This window comes from Dromiciops gliroides, chromosome 2 (genome assembly GCF_019393635.1).
Source record: "Dromiciops gliroides isolate mDroGli1 chromosome 2, mDroGli1.pri, whole genome shotgun sequence".
Taxonomy (NCBI): domain Eukaryota; kingdom Metazoa; phylum Chordata; class Mammalia; order Microbiotheria; family Microbiotheriidae; genus Dromiciops; species Dromiciops gliroides.
In genome coordinates, this window is record NC_057862.1 from 30,721,308 (window position 1) to 30,741,440 (window position 20,133).

Genomic DNA, 20,133 nt, shown 5'->3' on the forward strand with positions numbered 1-20,133 from the left:
GAGACCTTACCATCTGCTTTGCTGCTGCACCCTCAGGACCATAGGACCTTTCCATCCGACTTGCGGCTGAAACCTTCCCTATGAGTTGTCTCCCCCATTAAAGGTGAGCTGTGGAGAACAGGGACTGTCTAACTTCTCTATTTGAATCTCCAGAGCTCAGCACAGTGCTTTGCTCAATAAATACTTTTATTCATTCTGTCCTCCCTTTCATGGCTAACTTCTATGAAAAGAGAATCTACAATCAGTGTCTCCACTTCCTTCCCTCTCACTTTCTTAATCCTGATTTTTAATCTCATCATTTAACTGAAGCTTCTCTCTCCAGTAACCAATGGTCTCTTAACTGCCAAATCAAAGGTCATTTTCTCAATCTTCATCCTTCTTGACCTCTCTGCAGCCTTTTACAGTGCCCATAACCCTCTTCTCACTGATAATCTCTTCTCTCTAGGATTCTGAGACACTGCTCTCTCAGGGTTCTCCTCCTACTAGCCCAGTTGACTCCCTCTCAGTCTACTTTGCCAGATCTTAACCAAGGTTACACCCAATTAATATGGGCACACCTGAAGGCGATCTCCTGGGATCTCTTCTCTTCTCCCTCTGTACTATTTCATTTAAAGATCTCATCAATTCCTGTGGATTCTAATATTATTTCTAAGCCAATGACTTGTCAGATCTCCTTATTCAGCCCTAATCATTCTCCTATCCTATGTTTACTGGACATCTGTACAGAGACATCTTAATTTCAATTTGTTCAAAACTGAACTCATTGTCTTTAGCTTAAAACTTTCCCCCTTTCAAACTTGCTTATTGTCAAGGGCACCATCGTCCTTCCAGTCCCCCAGGCTCACAACCTAGGTGTCATCCTTCCACTCCCTCACTCTCTCTCAACACCCCATATCCAAGCTGTTGCCAAGGCCTGTTGATTTCACCTCAACATCTCTCAAATATGCCCCCTTCCCTCCTCTGACACTGCCACCACTGGTGCAGCCTGGATGATTGCAATAGTCAGCTACTTGGTTTGTCTGCAACCTCAATCACACTGTCAAATTAATCTTCTCAAAGCTCAGATCTGAGCAGGTCACCAACTGTGCCTTATCCCCACCCACCCTCTCAATCAAAAAACCTCAGTGGCTTCCTACTACGCCCAGGATCAAATAGTAAATCTTCTGATTGGCTTTAAAGCCCTTCCTAACATAACCTTCATAACCTTTCCTCCTTTTCCAGTCTTCTTAGGCCTTAGGACCCTGAGGTAACTCATGATCCCAAAGCACTGGCTGCCCTGCTATTCCTCTCCCTTCTCCCCTGTCTCTTGGATTCCCTAGCTTCCTTCAAGTCTCAGCTAAAATCCCATCTTCTGTGAGAAGCCTTTCCTGATTCCCCTTAATGAATGTTAGTGTCTCCCCTCTGAGATGATCGTCCGTTCACCCTGTTTATGTCTTCTTTGAGAACAGTTGTATGTATGTGGTCTTCCCATAAGACTCTGAGCCCCTTGACAACAGGGACTGTTTCTGTCTTTCTTTGTATGCCCATGGTTATAACAGTGCCTGGCACATATGCTTAATCAATGTTGTGGTTGGCTTCCTGGAATGAAACCTTGGCAGTATTCAGAGGATCTTAGTTGTAAAGGACCACAGAAGTCTAATCATTCCATAAATCTAATAACAATCCTATTTTAAAGGATACAGTATACTTACCAAATCACAGTCGAACCAAAGAATGCAGGAATTCCCCCAAAATTTCTGACTACTAGTAAACTTAAAAACCATTTGCTATTTTGAAATACAAGGGATAATACAGTAAATATACCCAAATAATAAACAAAATATTTTTACCTGCATCTGCAAAACTGCATCTGTTTGTAATAGTGTAGTTTTTGCCTGGGCATCAAATACAAATGGATATGTACAAATTGTAACTGGGATTTCTGTTAACTGGAAGTAAAAAAAAAAATTAAACATTAGCCTATGGCCTTGTAAAAGAATTCTTTGTATGGCAAATTTCAGAATAATGACAAAGTTAAACAATGCCATAATAATTTATGTACCTTTTTTTATTTTTAAAATAACATTAGTTGGATTTTGCTCATACTGACCCATGTAAAAAGTGCTTTATTCTACCTCACATAACAAGATGTTGTTCATTTTTGAATACTACAAAATACTTAGTTAGCAGTGTGGAGACTCCCCCTAGAGATACCGATCTCAGTTCATCACTCAGCTGCGGCTGGAACAATGCAAAGCCACCCGACAGGCCTTTTCTTCATCTAACTAAGGTATGAAATAAATTTGTTTCTAATTATAGGTTAGGACAACAGTACTGAGGAGGTATAAAATGCCAAAGACGGGCATTATTCACTTAAAGATTAACAAAATTACCAGTTTAAGTAGAAGGGAGGTTGATCAAGGTAACTAATTCAATTTGATAGGAATACTTCTCTCTGTAAAGAGATGTGCCCACTGGTACTTTGTTAAGAGGACAAAAAAGACTCCCTGACTGATTTTCATTAAAGAGGGTTGCCCCTAAGATCTGGTTGGCTGGGACTCTTGGGAGAACACCAACTCCTGTGAGAAAGACCTCTCCTTTAGGCCGGCGTATGAAGCCAAAAACCGACTAAGCCCATTTTTCGCTTTTTCCTGTTCCAAGGACACACCAGACTGCAGCAGAGGGGACTGAGGTTTAGATGGTGGAGTTGAGGAAGTAAGCCTATGGTACCCATTAAAAGACTGGCAACGACTGCCTTTTAGTAGAAGCACGTGGGACTTAGGTGTGGTTCAGTCATCTCTTTCCTACCCGCTTGACAAGAGAAAGGATTCCCTGCTGAAGGACTTTTCTCAACCACAGAAAGAGCAACAGTTGGGGCACTTCAAAAGCACTTGGTAGGAGCATATGTATGTATACCTTCTTACATGGCCCCAAGCTGCTCATGGACAACGCTCCTACATGCAAACCTCCGGGAGAAGGGAGGAACTTCTTAGGCATTATGATCCCAGAATCTAGGATTCCCCATTTTCTGTGGAGGTGGGGAAAAAAGGCTGTCCTATGTCTGTCATGCATTTTGTTACCTTGAGTGCTTATATTGGCATTAGGAACCTCTTTCACCTACATTTGGAGATTTCCCATAATAAATGATGAGTGAGAGATTAAAAAAAAAAAACAACAACAAAAAAACAAAAAAGAAAATGGTCCCTTTGGATAAGGCTCCCCTAATCCCCCAAGTTTAGATCTGGGCTGTATAAGCCCAGGGTTGGGGGAGGAGAGCAGGTCATAGATTAAATAAATATTTCATTAACTGAGTCACATAAGAAAAAGCATCCACAAACTAGAGATTTGGAAGGTCACATGTCACTACTTAATACTCATCATTCACTTCTGCTACTGCCTGCCACAGCAAACAATTTCCCCAACTACATGTATTTAACACCATAATGATTAGCACTTAGCCAGGCTTAACCAATAATGTTTTGATATGGTTGTGTTCAATGATTATAATATCCATAAATTGAATAAATAAGTCACTAGGTAGAAGGGGGAAAAATGACTCAATACAAATGCAACCAACTAATTTCATATTGTCAGATATTAACCAGTTAACAGAGAATTCAAAAGATACAGGATAAGTATCTTCCACTACTAAGCATGTACTACTAAATGTTTTGATAAAGGAAATCTTGATGTGCTATTTCCTCCCAATTATAGGCATAATTCCTTCTATTTTTGGACGCTGTCATAGATTATACAAATGGATACCAGGTAAGGCTGTTTGTTTTTAAAATCCATTAAATTTAAGTGATAGAAAAAGAACAAATAAAACAAGAAGGGGTTTAAAATATTATCTTTTTACTTAAAGTCATATGTGTTAATGACATGGTTTGGTGCTGTAGAAACATAAAATCAAATTTCTAGGACTTTAAATAGCCACATTTATGAAGCAATATATAAAAGCGACAGAGTTGACAACAATCATTTGCCTATATTCTTTTACTTATAGAATTTAAAGATATGAGTAAGGGCAGCTAGGTGGCGCAGTGGATAGAACACCGGCCCTGGAGTCAGGAGTACCTGAGTTCAAATCCAGTCTCAGACACTTAACACTTACTAGCTGTGTGACCCTGGGCAAATCACTTAACCCCAATTGCCTCACTAAAAAAAAAAAAAAGTTAAAGATATGAGTAGTTCTTGGTTGTCTACTATATTTTCACTTCTTACATTTTGATTTTTTGGTATTGGGTGCAGTATAGTATTCTTTTAAATATTATTATGAGTGATTTTTCTTTAACATGTGATGTCAAATCTTTGTTGCTAAGTTTACCTGCTTTTTTGAGGTTTATGAAATATTTTTCTCACAACACTTTAAGACACATAATGTAAAGATCATAATAATATATAAGATATATAATACATAAAATCATAATCATCATTTTGCATATATGTAAAGTGAGACAGAGAGAAGTTGTTATTTGCCCAGCATCATACAGCTAATAAGTGCTGGGACTAGGGCTTGAACTCAGGTTTCCTGATTCCAAGAACACTGATTTCCTAGGAACACATTTCAGATTTTATGATGAGAGTAATTAGGAAAACAAGAATTCCTTTTATAGTGACCTTAGCTGCAACAAAAAGAGGACGGAATATCTGTAATGTCCACAAAGAAAGTCACTTTTAGCTAATTTCTCACAGAAAATGCTAAAGTTCTAGATGTGGTTATTTGAACGAATCCACGTTTCTTAGACCATACAGGATATTTAGAATCATAAAAAATGAAGAGGGTCACCTTTGGACGTATTGTCACAAAACCAAGACAAAGATGACTTGTTTCACTTTGAAAATAAGATTGTATTACCAAGCTTACCTCAGTCAATCCATGGTTGATATCCTAAGACAGCAATGTAGAATGTAGCAACAATGAGGAAACAGCAGTGTTAGTGTCCAAATTTAACTATTTCTATTCAAAGCAGCATTTCAAAATCTTTTTTTCTGTAGGTACTTAACTGAATTAACAGGACAATCGAAAATATGTGTACTTCTTTTTACTGTCCTTTTTACAAGGTGCATACAATGCACTTAATTTTTTTTTTTAATTCCTTTGCCTCAGCTTCTTCATCATTGTAACACTAGGGATGATGAACAGAATGAAGTTTGGTTTCTTCCCAGTGCATTCGACTACAGAGACACCCAAGTTCATGCTTTGCTATTTTCAGGTTATGTAAGCCCTCAAGAGCACCTTTTCAGGATTGTGCTGAATCAAGGCAATTAGGGGTCTCCTGGCACAACCCTGATTCAATCTTAAAGTCATGTTGTCACTCACTGGCTCAGTTTCCTCATCTGAAACATAGTAAGAATGTTCCTCAGAAACATTAATTAATCTTTGTAAAATGCTTCAAGTTTGACAGGTGCAAAGTGCAATGATGAAGCAACGGGTTACTTCTACTTTATGAAAAAAAAATCACTAAAGTGAATGGGAAACAGTCTATTAATAGTGAACTTCCTAATCAAAAGAAGTAAATGAAAACATAAGAAAGCAACCAAAACTTTTGGGTAGGGTGGGTTCTGGGCTTATGATTTCCTCGGTATGAAGAGCTACCAATAAGGACACTTCACTTACCACTGCAGATCTGCCACCTACTCTGCAGCTTATATATATAGCCTTGGTGAGGCTCCTGGGTCACTTAACTGAGAAGTGGTTCCAACCGATCAGAGACACAGAGCCAGAGCTATGTTCAAGGGGAACTTGAACTCAAGCCATTCTGGCTCCAAGGCAAGCATTCTACTAGACCTCTCAAACAAGACATCTCAACATAAAAGTAAAATTTAAAGCAAAAACCAAGGGAAGGTCCAAGGGAGTTGGAGGATAGAGAGGAGCAAGAGACAGAGAAGTTTATGAAAGAGATAACGGTTAAAACAGAAAGGAAGCTTTCCTCATCAAGCCAGAGGTGGCAAACTCAGAATGGCTACAGATCCCAAAGGTGCGACCCAACCACACAGATGAAATTTTATCACTGAATGATAAAAATGGGGCAAAAGAGCTAAACGTTCCTATACGTACAGATCTTCTTGCCCAACAGAGTTACAAAAGGAAAAAAAGTTAGAAGATTGATTTTAAGGCTCTAATTCAAAATTTTAATTTAAAGAGTAAACACAGTTAAGAGTAAGAGAACTCTAACTGCCATAGTCAGGTCCTCTGAAGAAGAAAATAAAAATCTCTGATTATAACTGATGATGACTGGGTTATGTGGTGAGACAAGTCACTGAATATAGCCCCCTTGGTGCCCCGACATCCAACTATTTCTGAGACAAGGTTGTTTTCCATCTGGGCTCACAGAAACGAGATCAGGATGGGCCTAATTTCAGTCTCTATATAACTTGGCAACATGGGCAAGAGAAACCTACAAGTAATCAATCAGAGTGACCAATCAGCTGTCAGGAAGACAAGTTTTAACCTCAAAGTTTAGTGGTTGGTTTTATTAGAAGTTAGAGAATACAAAGGGTTCCTTGTGACTAATAGAGGCAGAAGAGTCAACATGTAAAGAACTGCTTTGGAGTTTTACAACCACGATTGCAAGACTGAATTACAAAAACGGAGCTGGATGCTGAAAAGCCAGGGAAGGTGGCAAAAAGTTGCTATTACTAGAATGGTGGAAGGCCAGAGCTCCTAAAATACATATAGTAAACACCCAAACTTTAGCTTTAATGTTCACAAAGGCTTTGACTGCCAAGAAAACAACGCTATAACCCACCAAGATCAGCAGATGCTGTTCTTGGAGACACATGTGCAATTTAGCAAGCAATGGGTTAGGTGTTACCCCACTGACTTAAAGAGCAGCCCCTCACACTCATGCACTATTGGTGGAGTTGCGAACTGATCCAACCATTCTGGAGAATAAATTCAAATAAATGATCTAAGAGTAAATGATAAAATGGGGACCTGAACCCAGACCTTCTTCATAGGTGTGGCATTGGGCTCAACTACACCATGAATCTTCTCAGGGTAAATTAAGTTTTAAAATTCCAAACTACTTTGACCAGGAACCAGAGGATCAATCCCAAAACACCCTAAGGGGGCTGGGAATGAGAGTTTTTGTCCTAGTTCACAAGAAGAGGCATTTACATAAGTGCTTTATGGTTTCCAAAACACTCTACATATTATTTCATGAGGGAGAGTCTAGGTTTTAGCTCCCTTTTTCAAATGAGGAAACAGAGGCTCTGAGATGTAACATGACTCATCATGACCGTAGACCTACATGTTTGAGGCAGAATATAAACCTGAACATGGAGCTACTTGCTCCAAATTCTATTTTTCTAGATCAAATTTTTATGTAGCTAGGAAAATTACTCTTTGAAAATGACCTTCTAATGGATATATTTTTTAATTAGATGGTGCTTTTTCTGTCATGGGACTCAAGTAGCATTAATATGCACAGGAGTCTTGAAATCGTATTTTGTGGTTTCTTTGTTTAAAATATAAATGTGAACAGAGGAAAAGGGAGCAAAGTAAGTGTACGCTTATAGCCAGGTTTCCAAAACATCAACTATGAAAAAAGACAAATAGAAAAGAGAAAGGAAGGAGAGGAAGAGCTTAAAAAGAAAAAAAAGAAAACACACAAGAGCTGATGCTTCCTGGTATGGAGAACTCAGAGGTCTTCTTGTAGCCACTTTGAGATACTGCTCACCTTTACAAAGGTAAATGTATTGTCAAGACACTTCTATTACCAAGTAAATTCCATTAACATTTAATAAAGACCCACTACTATGTTAGATACTGGGAAACACAGATTAAAAACCACAACCATCCTTTTCTCTAAGGAACTTAAAACAGAAAAACATACAAATCCAAGGAAATACGATATCACATTTGCATTTTCTATAAGAAACCATTTGTTTCATTTCTTTACACAAGTGGAATATTGATTTATAAATCACGTGCTGTACATAACTTCTGTGCCATGTGTTTAAAATTTAAAAATAAGCGTTTAACATTTGTCTCAAAATATGGCTCCATTTTTTCAAAAAAAAAACCAGAAATATGAAAAAGCAATCACAGTACAAGTGAGGAGACGTACCATTCCATAGGCCTGCTGTTGAACCCAGTTGATGTAGTCGTTCCGTATGTCTATTAATTCTTGCACTTCATGAATATAAAACTTGTCATACTGTATAATCTGTCCTGTTCTCTCATTTACCTGTGGGAAGACGAGACTACTACTTATATATCATTGCATTACATATGTGTGTGTGTATGTATTTAAGTGGTCTAATATAAAGAACAAGATTTTTTCACAAAATGAGCAATCCTGAAAAACATAAATGCTCTGGAGCTTTTCTTTAACCTGTCAGTTTCATTCATTTATCAAAAATTCACTGTAGGCCCACTACATGCAAGGCACTGAGTGAGAAAACACAAGGGAATACAAAGGCACAAGACACAATCCCAACTCTGCAGGTACAATCAAGTACAGACAGAAGCCATATGGAGACAGATACTTCAAAAGAGAAAGCATATATTCTAAGATGGAGAGAAAATTGGCCCAGGAACCAAGAAGACCTGAATTCAAGTCCTGACTGACATAGACGGGAGCTGTGTGTCCAAGAGCAAGTCACGTAACCTTCCTTAGTTCTCAGACAACTCTAAAATTATTAAGGTGCAGAGAAGGGGTAAACCTGCATCGGTAAAGGCAGTCTTCTCATCTGGGAGTTCCCTATACAAATGAAATCTCAAGTCCAACTGTTATCCCTGCAATCCTATATATTACATGCTATGAGAATGATACAAAATAAGGAAATATAGATATTCTAAGGACTATATAATTTCTACCTAGTGTTGTCCAAGGTTTTATGAATCTAGATCTTGAAGGATGGGTATGATTGTAGTAGACAGACATGGCGCTGAGGAGACATTTTAGGCAGAGGTACCACCACAGACAAAACATATGGCAATAAGAAGGCCCACGCTAAGGATGGGGGGAGGGGGCCGTACTGAATAGTGCAGTTTAGCTGAAGTCGATGGCAAACATAATGATCTTCTGATACAACAGAATATAAAGATGGAAAGGTAGGTTGGAAGCTAGTTGTAGGGAACCTTGAATATTATGCTACAGTTTATGGTTTACTTAATAGACAATGGGAAGCTCCTAAAAGTTTATAAAGAAGGTAATGAAATGACTGAAGTATGGTAGTATAGCATGATTAGTCTCACAGTGATCTCAGAAAGATTAGAGCATGGAGAGATGAATGTAGGAAGACAAGTTAGAAAATTATGAGAGACCAGTCACAAAGGAGGGTCAGGCCTAAGGTGGTCACAGAATGAAGACTGGGAAGAAAGGAATGAATGGCAGACTATTACACAGGAATAAGTGACTAGAGTTGGTAATAAACTGGATTCAGGGATGAAAACAAAAGTAAAATTTAAAAGTATATGAATTAAAAAGGAGCTGGTTTGTGGGTAGTGGGTACAGAGAAGAGAAACTAAAAATCTGATTTATGATTTGTTGAGGTAGTAGTGCTGGCAGGACATTCAAATAGAATTGTTCAGGAGAAAAGACAATCAGAAAAATGGTACAGAAGCCTGAAAGAGAGAGAAATGTTAGCACAGGAAGCTCTCTCAAGACTAATTTTCAAGCACATAAGAAAAATCGATTAAGCTCTGGGTTGGTCTACTTTCCAGTTTCTCCAAAGCTCTGTGACATAGATTTCAATCAACGAAATGCTTATAATGTAACAGTTCACAATGAAGTACAATTCTATTGCCAGGTATAGCCCAAGAATAAAATAATTCCTTTATATCATATAAATGTCAACTGAAATCTTAATCCCATCATAATAATCCAAGGTCTATGAGGAAAAGCAGTTATTTAGAAATCATTTGGGAGACTATTTGGAAACCAGAAGGAAATGATAGATTCACACTGGGAAGCTAAAGAAAGAAGTCGGGCAGAAGCCTCATAAGGAATCCAAAGTTATTCTTTTCAAATTTATTTTTTAAATGGAGGATGTATATGGAATTCTGAAAAAGAAACAAGAATCCAGTGGCTCATTCACATTTTCAGACAGAGACCTGATATTTAAAATGTTCAATTAAAATCAGGCTCTTCAGGAATGTAAGCTTGTATTTCAAGAACATCAACCATCAGCTTTGCCATTAAGCAAAAACACCTGAGATTATGCTTTACCAATCTAATCTTTCTATTCCTTATAAGAAGGTAACTATACATCATTTTATATTATCGAAAGGGCAATGTGAAACCTTGGGCCAGGTGCACTGTGGCACCAGCTAGCTGCAGAATGTGCTGCTTTAATTCACCAGTTTGTTTTTCTGAAGGATCAGCCTTAATTAACCACTATCCCCAAAGCTGTGTCTCTCATTATTCTATCTGGAATATTAAAAAAGCTTTGGTCAATATATTTCCATATGGCGTGATGGGAGAGAGAAGAATATGCTTCTGCTAAAGGTGTGTTTATAAATGTTTCACAACTGGGGGGGGGGGGGAGGCCACAGAGATGGCATATTTTCAGTTTAATCTGCAGCATCAGCATTTCTCTATCACTTTTTTTTGTTTTGTTTGTTTGTTTGTTTTGCGGGGCAATTGGGGTTAAGTGACTTGCCCAGGGTCACACAGCTAGTAAGTGTTAAGTGTCTGAGGCTGGATTTGAACTCAGGTACTCCTGAATCCAGGGCCGGTGCTCTATCCACTGTGCCATCTAGCTGCCCCATTTCTCTATCGCTTTAAGCCTAGACAACAAAACAACAAATCAGGCCCTTGGTTCTCCTACCTGCCTGACCTCTCCTCGGTCTCCTTTGCTGGGTTTTCCTCCAGATCACACTGCCCAGACATCTGTACACTGTCCTGAGCCCTCTTCCCTTCTCCTATATACTGTATCACTGGGTGATCTCATCAGCCCCCATGGATTTAATCACCATCTCTATGCTGATGATTCTCACATCTACCTTTTTCCTGCCCCAATCTCTCTGCTGACTTCCAGTCTCAGATCGCCAATTCCTTTACAGTCATTTCAGACTGGATTCCAATAGATATCTTAAACCCGATTATGTCCAAACTTTCCAAAGTTCTCTATTACTCTAGAGGGTACCACCACTCACCATCCCATTGCCCTAGGTTTGTATATTAAGCATCACCCACCATGTCCAATCTGTTGCCAAGGCCTGTTGATTTCACTTCTACACTTCTCTTGAATATGCTATGCCCCTGTTTCCCCTCTAAAACTAGCACCACCCCAATGAAAGCCTTCATCTCCTCATGCCTGGACGACTGTAATCACCTACCAGCTGGTTTCCCTGCCACAAGTCTCTCTGCATTCAGCTGCCTAAGTGGTTTTCCTAACATGAAGCTCTGACCATGTTGCCTCCTCTCCTTAATCAATCCCAATGTTCTAGCCTCTATCAGGTGTTCGAAGCCCTTCCTAACCTGGCTCTGACACATCACACTCCCTGACTTCAGTCTAGTGGCACCGGCCCCTTACTTGCTCCATCTCTTCCCATCTCTTCACTCCAGGCATCTTCTCTGGTTACCTTCATACCCAGTGTTCTCCCTCTTCGTCCCCTCCTCTTTCCTGGTGATTCTGTGTGTGGGTGTTTGTATATGTTTGTTCACTTGTCGTCTTCCCAATTAGCTCAGGAGTGCCTCGTATCCCCAGCACTTTTGCACAGTGTCTGGCACACAGCAGGCACTTAATAAATGTTTACTGACTGACTGACTGACTTACCTTCATTCCGGGAGGTTAGGTCTAGAAACCTCCAACTGAGCTGGCTGAAAGAGTGAACAAGAGAACTAGTCCAGGTGGGTTTACCATTCCCTTCAAGGGTTGGAGACAAAGACTTTGCCATAAGATCACATCCTATGAAGCCTCTGAATAGTCTAACAGACACAGGACATGTCGTTTCTTCATCTATCGTCCATATTGCTAAAAATGTGACAGCACAGCATGGCAGGGAAGAGCTGGCAAACTAACGAACCAAAGCTATTTATGTCTCACCTGTCAAAAGCAGAGGTCTATTCTGACTGAAGCAATGAGCAGATAGGAACAAATAAAAATATGTTTAAATACCCAAAGCAATGACCATTCTCTTTCATATGACACTTAAAATTAAGGTGAAAATTCTGAAACTAACAAGACATAAATGTTTTCATTATAAAATGGGAAAGGGAGCCATTAGCTGTTAATTTGCTGTTTTCTCCCACAACAAATGCATAAGCATGCCACAGACAAATATGAGATGGCAATGACAAATACATCTTAAAGGGAACTAAGACTCCAGTAGCCGCTGATAGGAAGTTTGGGCTTCTATCTAGATCTAGAATGAAGCGGATTGAGAAATAAACAAAGCCACAGAGAAGGAAAAAGGAAATAAACCTACCCTATGCAGTATTTCCAGAACCTTCAGAGCAGTGTGAAGGAAGCTGTTGAAAACCCTTCTTTCGGAAGGAGGGATTCCGATCTTGTAGAGTTTCAAAAGATGAACCACAACTTCCTTGAACAACTCCACTATCTTGAGGAACAAGGGAGGTTCAAGTACAGACCACCAGTTTTCTGTCATTAAAGGATGAACATGTAAATAAAATACACACAAACCACCACTCTCACAGTCTTTTCTATCCTAAAATTTCAACAAATGGAAAAAGGGGCAGCTAGGTGGCGCAGAGAGCACCGGCCCTGGATTCAGGAGGACATGAGTTCAAATCCGGCCTCAGACACTTGACACTTACTAGCTGTGTGACCCTGGGCAAGTCACTTAACCCCCATTGTCCCACCAAAAAAAAAAAAAAAAGTATAACAGCATCTTCCTGGACAAGTTTTGCCTTGTTTTGCATCTCTGGATTTCTTAGTGTCCCCCATGCCTGGCATACTCTCCCACTTTACCCACTGACCTCCCTGGCTTCCTTTAAGTCCCAACTAAACTCCCTTCTTTTACTGAAGGTCTTCTCTAACCTCTTTTAATTCTAATGCCTTCCCTCTGCTAATTATTTCCTATTAATGCTACGTGTGACTTGACTGTACACATTTGTTTACTCGTCTCCCCAGTTATAATGTGAGACCCTTGAAGGCAGGCACTATCTTCTGCCTCTTTTTGTGTCCCCTGTACTTAGCACAGTGTCTGACATACAGTAGACACTTAATAAATGCTTACTGATTGAATGAATGACTGGAAACCCAACAGTACTCTATTATCAGCAATGTTTAAAAAAAAATTTATCAGAGGCATTCTGAAACTGAGGGTGCAATGCGCTGTTACATTCATCTAACATATTTAGGAAAAATAAGAAGAGAAATTACATGGGAGTGGCTGGAAATGGGAAGATAAACAGAACAGTGTGAGAGGCAGGGTGAATGAGGAGAGGCAGGAAGAGACACTCACACTGCTAGCTGTTCAGTATGTGCCTAGAAAATATCATGCCTTACCAAGTACTCTCAATGGTGCCTTTTCTAGATTCACAAGCGCTGTTCCAAAGGGAATGGCTATTGTTGTGAAATTATTGGAATCACTCATCAATGGACATTCAGGTAGAATGAGATAAAACCTCAAAGCTTCAACGTCAGGTAAGGAAGTGGTCAGTTTTGGAAGAAGATTCTTTTCCAAACTAGCGGCCACCTGCATTTTAAATAGAATGTAAAACCTAATTAATTCAAAGGGATATTATCCCCTCCCCCGCCAAAAAAACCCTGCAAACCTCTTCAATAAAGAAAATAGGAAATTGAAAGGTAAAAAGTACAAGATAAAAATCAGAAACTGAAAATCACTATAGTATAGCCTAAAAATCAATGTCTATGCTTTCAAAGATTCACAAAGCTTAAGCTATAACCTGTGCATAAAACTCAGATTAATACAGTTCCATCTGTGTCACTATGTAAGAGCTTAGCTTGTCATGGTTTGTTCAGCATTTTAATTACAGTTACACTCTACACAAAGCAATATAAACACACAACAGCTAAACTGCAGTTGCTTTAAAACAAAATCTCGTCACCATTATAATTAATAAACAAAAGTACACTGTATTTGAAAGAAAATCACATAGCGTACAAAATGGAGAAAAATTACTGGCTAATTTCATAATCACCTCCCCACACACACTCTTAAAGTTTCTGATTACTAATATACTATTGCCAATTAGAAAAATATTAAAATACTATAAATGTTTTAAAAAACTTTTTTAAAAGATCACAAAATGAGTTGCAGGACAAGTGATGCAAAATAAAAACTCCTTTAAGAACAAACCTGCTGAGCTATCAGAGGGTGGTCAGGTTGTATAAGTTTGTGAAAGAGAAGTCTAGCAGTATTCATATCAACCCCTGAGAACTTGGAGCCCGTTCTATAGTGATCATCATTGCTGAAAAAACATTAAGATAAAAAGATTCTCAGTAGGCAATAAGACATCATGTAAGCTTTCTTATTCAACAATTAAGTATGTTCAGATACAGTAAAGATTGACACTTACCTAACAGCTAAAAAACTGCCATTTAGACAAGCAGCCGAAGAAAAGGTTCCATCGATCTCACTGTTTACAACACAGAAATTGACATTAATTTTTCATTTGTTTGTTCATATTATTTATATGTTTAAATTCTCTTCACTATCACAGTGCTTTGAACTTGCTGCCCAAATAGTGAAACTGTAAATGATGCTAATAAATGGATATTGATTGTAAGGTGCTACTATTAATTAACTCTATGACTTTTGCTTTATTTACATTCATGTTTCTCAGACTCATTTTCTCAAAACAAACAGCTTTTTAAAATGCTGTGACTAAGATATATTTTTTGAACGTTGTGACTAAGATATATGCAATATAATAGTGGATTCTCGTGCTGGGATTAGAATCAAGACCTCCTGGGCTCAAATCCTACCTCTGCCTTTATCTGTTTTGTGACCCTGGGAAAGTAATGCAATCTCTTTATGTAAATTCTTAGGACTTAACTACTAACTACTGGTTGTTAAAACATGCTAACACTAAAGAACTTTTGTAAGTATTTCTAGGATGTGATGCATCTTTAAAAAATAGTTTTTTTGACATTACTATATGGGATTTTCAAAAATACTTTCAGTTTTGGAAAACATGGCCCCCCAAAACAGTTTAACACACAAAATATAAAAACCATTAAATAGGCCGTATTGTTAAAATGTGGGAAAGAGATTCTTTTGAAATTTTTACATGTGAAATATAAATAAGATGTCCATAATAATACCAGAAAGAATAAGTTTAAAAATAAAAGCTGATCAAAAGAAAGGAGACAATGAAAGATAAGATTTTGGTTGGGAGGCTGCATGGTATAGAGGGGCAGCTAGATGGCGTACTGTCTTGGAGTCAGTCAGGAAGACCCAAGTTCAAATCTAGCCTGTGTGACCCTGGGCAAAGAACTTAACCCTGTTTGCCTTAGTTTCCTCATCTATAATATGAACTGGAGAAAGAAAGGCCAAACCACTCCACTACCTTTCCCAAGAAAACTCCCCAAAAAGGGGTCACGAAAAGTCAGACATGACTAAAAATATCTGAACAACAAAAATATAGTGGAATGAGTGCTAAATGTGAAGGAACAACACCTAGGTTCAAATCCTGACTGGTACCTACTATCTCTGTGACCTAGGAAAATTCACTTCCTTGCTGAGCCTCAGTTTCCTCCTTCAGGCAAGAGATGTTGTTGGACTAGATGACCTCAGAGGTCCCTTCTAGCTTTAGAATAATTCCTAGCACATAGTAAGCATTTAATAATTCTTTTTTATTTGTTCATCTATGGGCCTATGTGACCTATAGCTACAGGCTTTCAAAAAACTGAAACATTCTCTTATATTTAAATGATTCTGACATGGTCCCCTAAATGGAAAATTCCAAGTAAAACCGATTCCACTTTCTACTTTCTTTGTGGCATATGATGTGTATATTTAATCACTACTGATAATTTTCTTCCTTACTTGGCTATTTCCAACGGAAACCTCCCAGGGGAGTAGCTCAGCCATCTTTGAATGAGAGATTCATTTACAGTCCAGATCTGCTTGGAAGGGTCAAGACATCTAAAATCATCTGGTGGCCCAAGGCTCTAAATTGTGAAAGAGGCAGACAAGTTTAAAGAAAACGAAGTGAGCTTTTACAAAAGAAAACAATAACAAACTGAGACTTTACTTGTCACCCTACAATTTAGAATTGGCCACATTAAGACAGAAGTGGATTATCACTAAAAAGTCTGAAGTAAAAATTATCCAAAGGGCTCTGACATGCACATTTGTTTTGTAGATCAGAAAGAAGGCCGACAGAAGGGGACACCTCTAGGGCCAAGCCAGAGAGGAACACAGAGCAACAGGGGAAAGGAGAAATAAAGAGCTGGGCTGAACACTGACAGAGATCTGGAAGGGGCAGTCCTTCCTTGCAGAAATAAGGGAGCTAAAAATTCAGGCTGAAGCTACTAGTTAGACCTATCTTTTCTATGAACCAAGAGAAATGAAGAAATGATCTGCTCTTTCCCCAATTTCCCTTCCAGTCCATATCCATTAACAGACACTGGAGAATATTCGACTAATTTCTTTACCCTCATGTAACCTGAATTTTTTCCTCAAGTGTACAGAGGCCAGGTGGTAGCCAGAGATAAATAAAAATTCCTATTAGGGTGTAAGTCAAATCTCTGCCTAAATGTTAGACATTTTCCTAACTAGGGGCTCTGAGATACTGTCATCATACTTCTAACTGTTATTTTCATATAAATTCCATAATGTAGCAAAGGAAGGGACCTTAATGACCTTGAAAGCAATTACATTGACCCAGGCTAAAAAAAATGAGTGAACTGCTCTAAAAGGATATGGCTAATTAAATCTCCAGAGACAAAAGGGATAGAAAAAGACAAGACACTGATTGTCCTACTGGTCAAAGTTACACCCACAATTACCAATTTGAAAGAAAGTACTCAATGATTTCTCATATCATCATAAACAACTTGGATACGTAAAGCATGTCTCCAAAGTAAAACTTCCAAGGATTCTTTGAAGAATTTTTAAAAAAGATATATAAGCTTGAAAATAGTTGACATGACTGTATTTTTTACCTGTGGACTAGAATAATGGGAAAAACTTTGGTCACCACCTGAAAAAATTCTTTTAACACAGAAGTATTCTTCACCATCTGTAAAAATAATAAAATGTTAATTATTTAAAATGCAAGCCTTCTGTGATGCATTTCAGAGCATCTGCTTATCCTTCCTGATAGTCTATGATAATCCTAACAAAATGCAGCCTTTTGTATTACATAATCATGGAGCCCATGACAGAAAGTCAAGTGGAACTCAGATTTCTACAGGGATTAGAATGATTGAATTAAGTACATCAAGGGTTGCCATGCAGGAACATATACTGGATTAACAAGCTCTCTGCAGGAAATGGCAATAGAACCTTGTCCAAATGTGTGCCCTCATTAACACTCAATTAGCCTTGCTATCTAAGACCACATAGGCTCCATTATTAGAATGCAAGTTTCTCAAAGGCTGGAACATTGGCTTAGTTGTTTCTATAGCCCTATCAGGATTTAGCATTGTACCTTAGAGATAGACGGCCCTCAAAAAAACCCGCTAAAAGTAAAGCAAATACTACATAAGTTCTGAATGAGTATGTCATCCTGAAAAAAACATTCACCAAAGGACAACTGAGCAGAACTATAGAAATACAATAAAATTAACAACGTTCGTTTATTTGCTAATAAAAATTATTCTTTTAGTCAGTATCTTACACTTGATGAAGCCAGGACATTTTTTTTTTTAATTTGCATTCAACTCATTTTTTGGTTTTATGGGGGGGGGGGGGGCGCAATGAGAATTAAGTGACTTGCCCAAGGTCACGCAGTGTCAAGTGTCTGAGGCTGGATTTGAACTCAGGTGCTCCTGAATCCAGGGCCAGTGCCTTATCCACTGTGCCACCTAGCTGCCCCTCAACTAATTTTTTTCTCCTTTAGGATCCTTAAGGATGAAGAGCTCTTCAGCCAATGGAGAATGTGTGTGTGTGTGTATACATAAAAACATAAAGACACACACACACTTGCCCTTAGTTCTCAAGTAGGACCATGACACCATGGTGATGTCATGACTTGCAGTGAATTGGATTTAAGTGAAGAAAGGTTGTGCCAGGTCACCAACCTCTCTCTCTCTTCCAGAGCCATCTGGGTCCAGTGGCAAGATATACATCAGTACGACTGGAGATGGCCCTGGATATCTGAGGCAATTGGAGTTAAGTGATTTCCCCAAAGTCACACAGCTAGCTAAGTATCTGAGGTGAAATTTGAACTCAGGTCCTCTTGACTCCAGGGCCAGTGCTTTATCCACTGCCACCTAGCTGCCCCAAGGTGGAATAAGCACTCATTAAGCATGTATATATCAAGAACTGTACTAACATAATTGAAGTTTTAAGTTAAGAAAACCACATTTCCCCCCAGGTCTGCCATTTCAATGGTCCAAGAAACTATTAATGAGGGAAAAGCCTCTTTATCAATTAAGACTAACACCTGTTCTTCCACTTGTCGCTTGGTAACACTCCCTGGGGCACTGCCAGGCTCAGTGATTTGCCTGAGGACACAGTCTCCCTGACTCAGAGGGAGACACACCATGTTGCCTTATAAACAACTGTGTTTCCCTAAAAAGGCATATGGATATCATGAGGTTGAAAGGGGTAAGTAGAGAATTCTAGAGAAAGGGCTAGTCTAGGTCTAGTAGCCATTCATCTCTTACTTTCTCTCTGAGTTTTTATCATTCTCACAATTCCTAGTAGATTTTTTTTCATCCTGCAGAAAGAGACTGGAACAGAACCAACTCTGTCGATCTCTAGGCCCTGAGGCTTTACACTAGCAACTGGTTTAACCCTCTGCAATGATAATTTACAACATCATGAACATACATTTTTAACATAATTACATTTACATATACATGGGAAATTACTGACTTTGAATTATAATCAGCAAATTCAATTTGTATAATATTTTGTACCTTTCAAAGGACTGGTTCATTAGTTAATTTATTGATCTTTACATCAACCCAATGAGCTAAACACTCTGAGTCCTTTTATGCCCATTTCACAGATGGGAGAAGAGAGAAAAGGGAATCAACTTGCACAGTTAGTTAGTGATATTGCTAAGGCACAAATCCAGGTCTCCTAACCCCCAACTCTAGGACTCTTTCTATACCAAACATAGATTTGTTTTTACATCATTAATCAGGATTTCTCAAAAGGGGTATCAAAAGTAATGTTTATAAAATACTGTTTTTCAATGAAATTGCATGTAATGTATGAGTGGCACTATACAACCAAAGGTATGATTTTTTATTAATTTTTAGATAGAGTTGAATCTTGAATACAATGGGCGCAACCACTGGAAAGACTGATTTTAATATTATGGAATGGATTTGTTACTAAGTTTAATGCTAAATGGCATTCATTTTAATAGACAATTACTTGATTCCCCCAATTTTATTTTGGGTGTTTTGCTGAAAGCAGGATCAAATATCTTTACTCTAACAAATCAAAATCCCTGAACTATTTATTTTTTTTAACCTCAGACTTCACCCAAAAAATTGTTTTTTAAATTTTTTTCTTCGCACTCTTAATATTTGTATATTATTCTCTGAATGAAGTCAACACTAAATCAGTATCTGTAAACTTTTCAGTGGAATTGTTACATACTGGTAGAATTAGGTGCTTTGAATTCAGTCTCCACATAGACAGAATCACTCTTTTGAGGGCAGTGTGCAGCTGGAGTGACTGTAGGTGCATGGGGTCATGGGGGGTGGGGGAGCGGAGAGTAGCCCACCCTTTCTCTAGCTTGATATGGTTTTCTTTGGCTTGTTTTTCCCCACACGTGCCTCACTCTGTGCCCAGCCCCCCGTCAGTGCCCTAAAACCGTCCTTGGATGCTGATGCAGGTCATGTGAAGGCACAGATTTTTAGTCTTACTGTCCAGAATCATTGTCCTCCAGGGTTGACTCGCTTCGTTACTCTATTCATTCAAACTGTTCCAGATTTCTCTGAAAAAGTCGCTTTTATCCCTCCTTACAAAACAACGGCACACTACATTCATAATTCAAATTTTTTTAGGCCATTCGAAATTGCTGGGCAACTCCTTAGTTACTAGTTCTTTGGCACTACAACAAGAGCTACTATAAATAT

General features: G+C 38.6%; 1 protein-coding gene across 3 annotated transcripts in view; it reads right to left on the minus strand.

The window, feature by feature from the left end:
- HERC4 (HECT and RLD domain containing E3 ubiquitin protein ligase 4) overlaps positions 1-20,133 on the minus strand; it is a 91,865-nt gene that overhangs the window by 17,443 nt on the left and 54,289 nt on the right. For 2 of the 3 annotated variants that reach the window (XM_043985211.1, XM_043985210.1), the window contains 9 exons: positions 17,035-17,111; positions 15,914-16,038; positions 14,442-14,501; positions 14,222-14,333; positions 13,408-13,597; positions 12,365-12,537; positions 8,055-8,174; positions 4,847-4,870; positions 1,830-1,928 (listed from right to left, as the gene is read on the minus strand). In XM_043985211.1, the coding sequence (XP_043841146.1) occupies positions 1,830-1,928; positions 4,847-4,870; positions 8,055-8,174; positions 12,365-12,537; positions 13,408-13,597; positions 14,222-14,333; positions 14,442-14,501; positions 15,914-16,038; positions 17,035-17,111 (980 nt within the window). The remainder of the gene's footprint in view (positions 1-1,829; positions 1,929-4,846; positions 4,871-8,054; positions 8,175-12,364; positions 12,538-13,407; positions 13,598-14,221; positions 14,334-14,441; positions 14,502-15,913; positions 16,039-17,034; positions 17,112-20,133) is intronic. The other variant, XM_043985212.1, reaches the window with a different exon arrangement.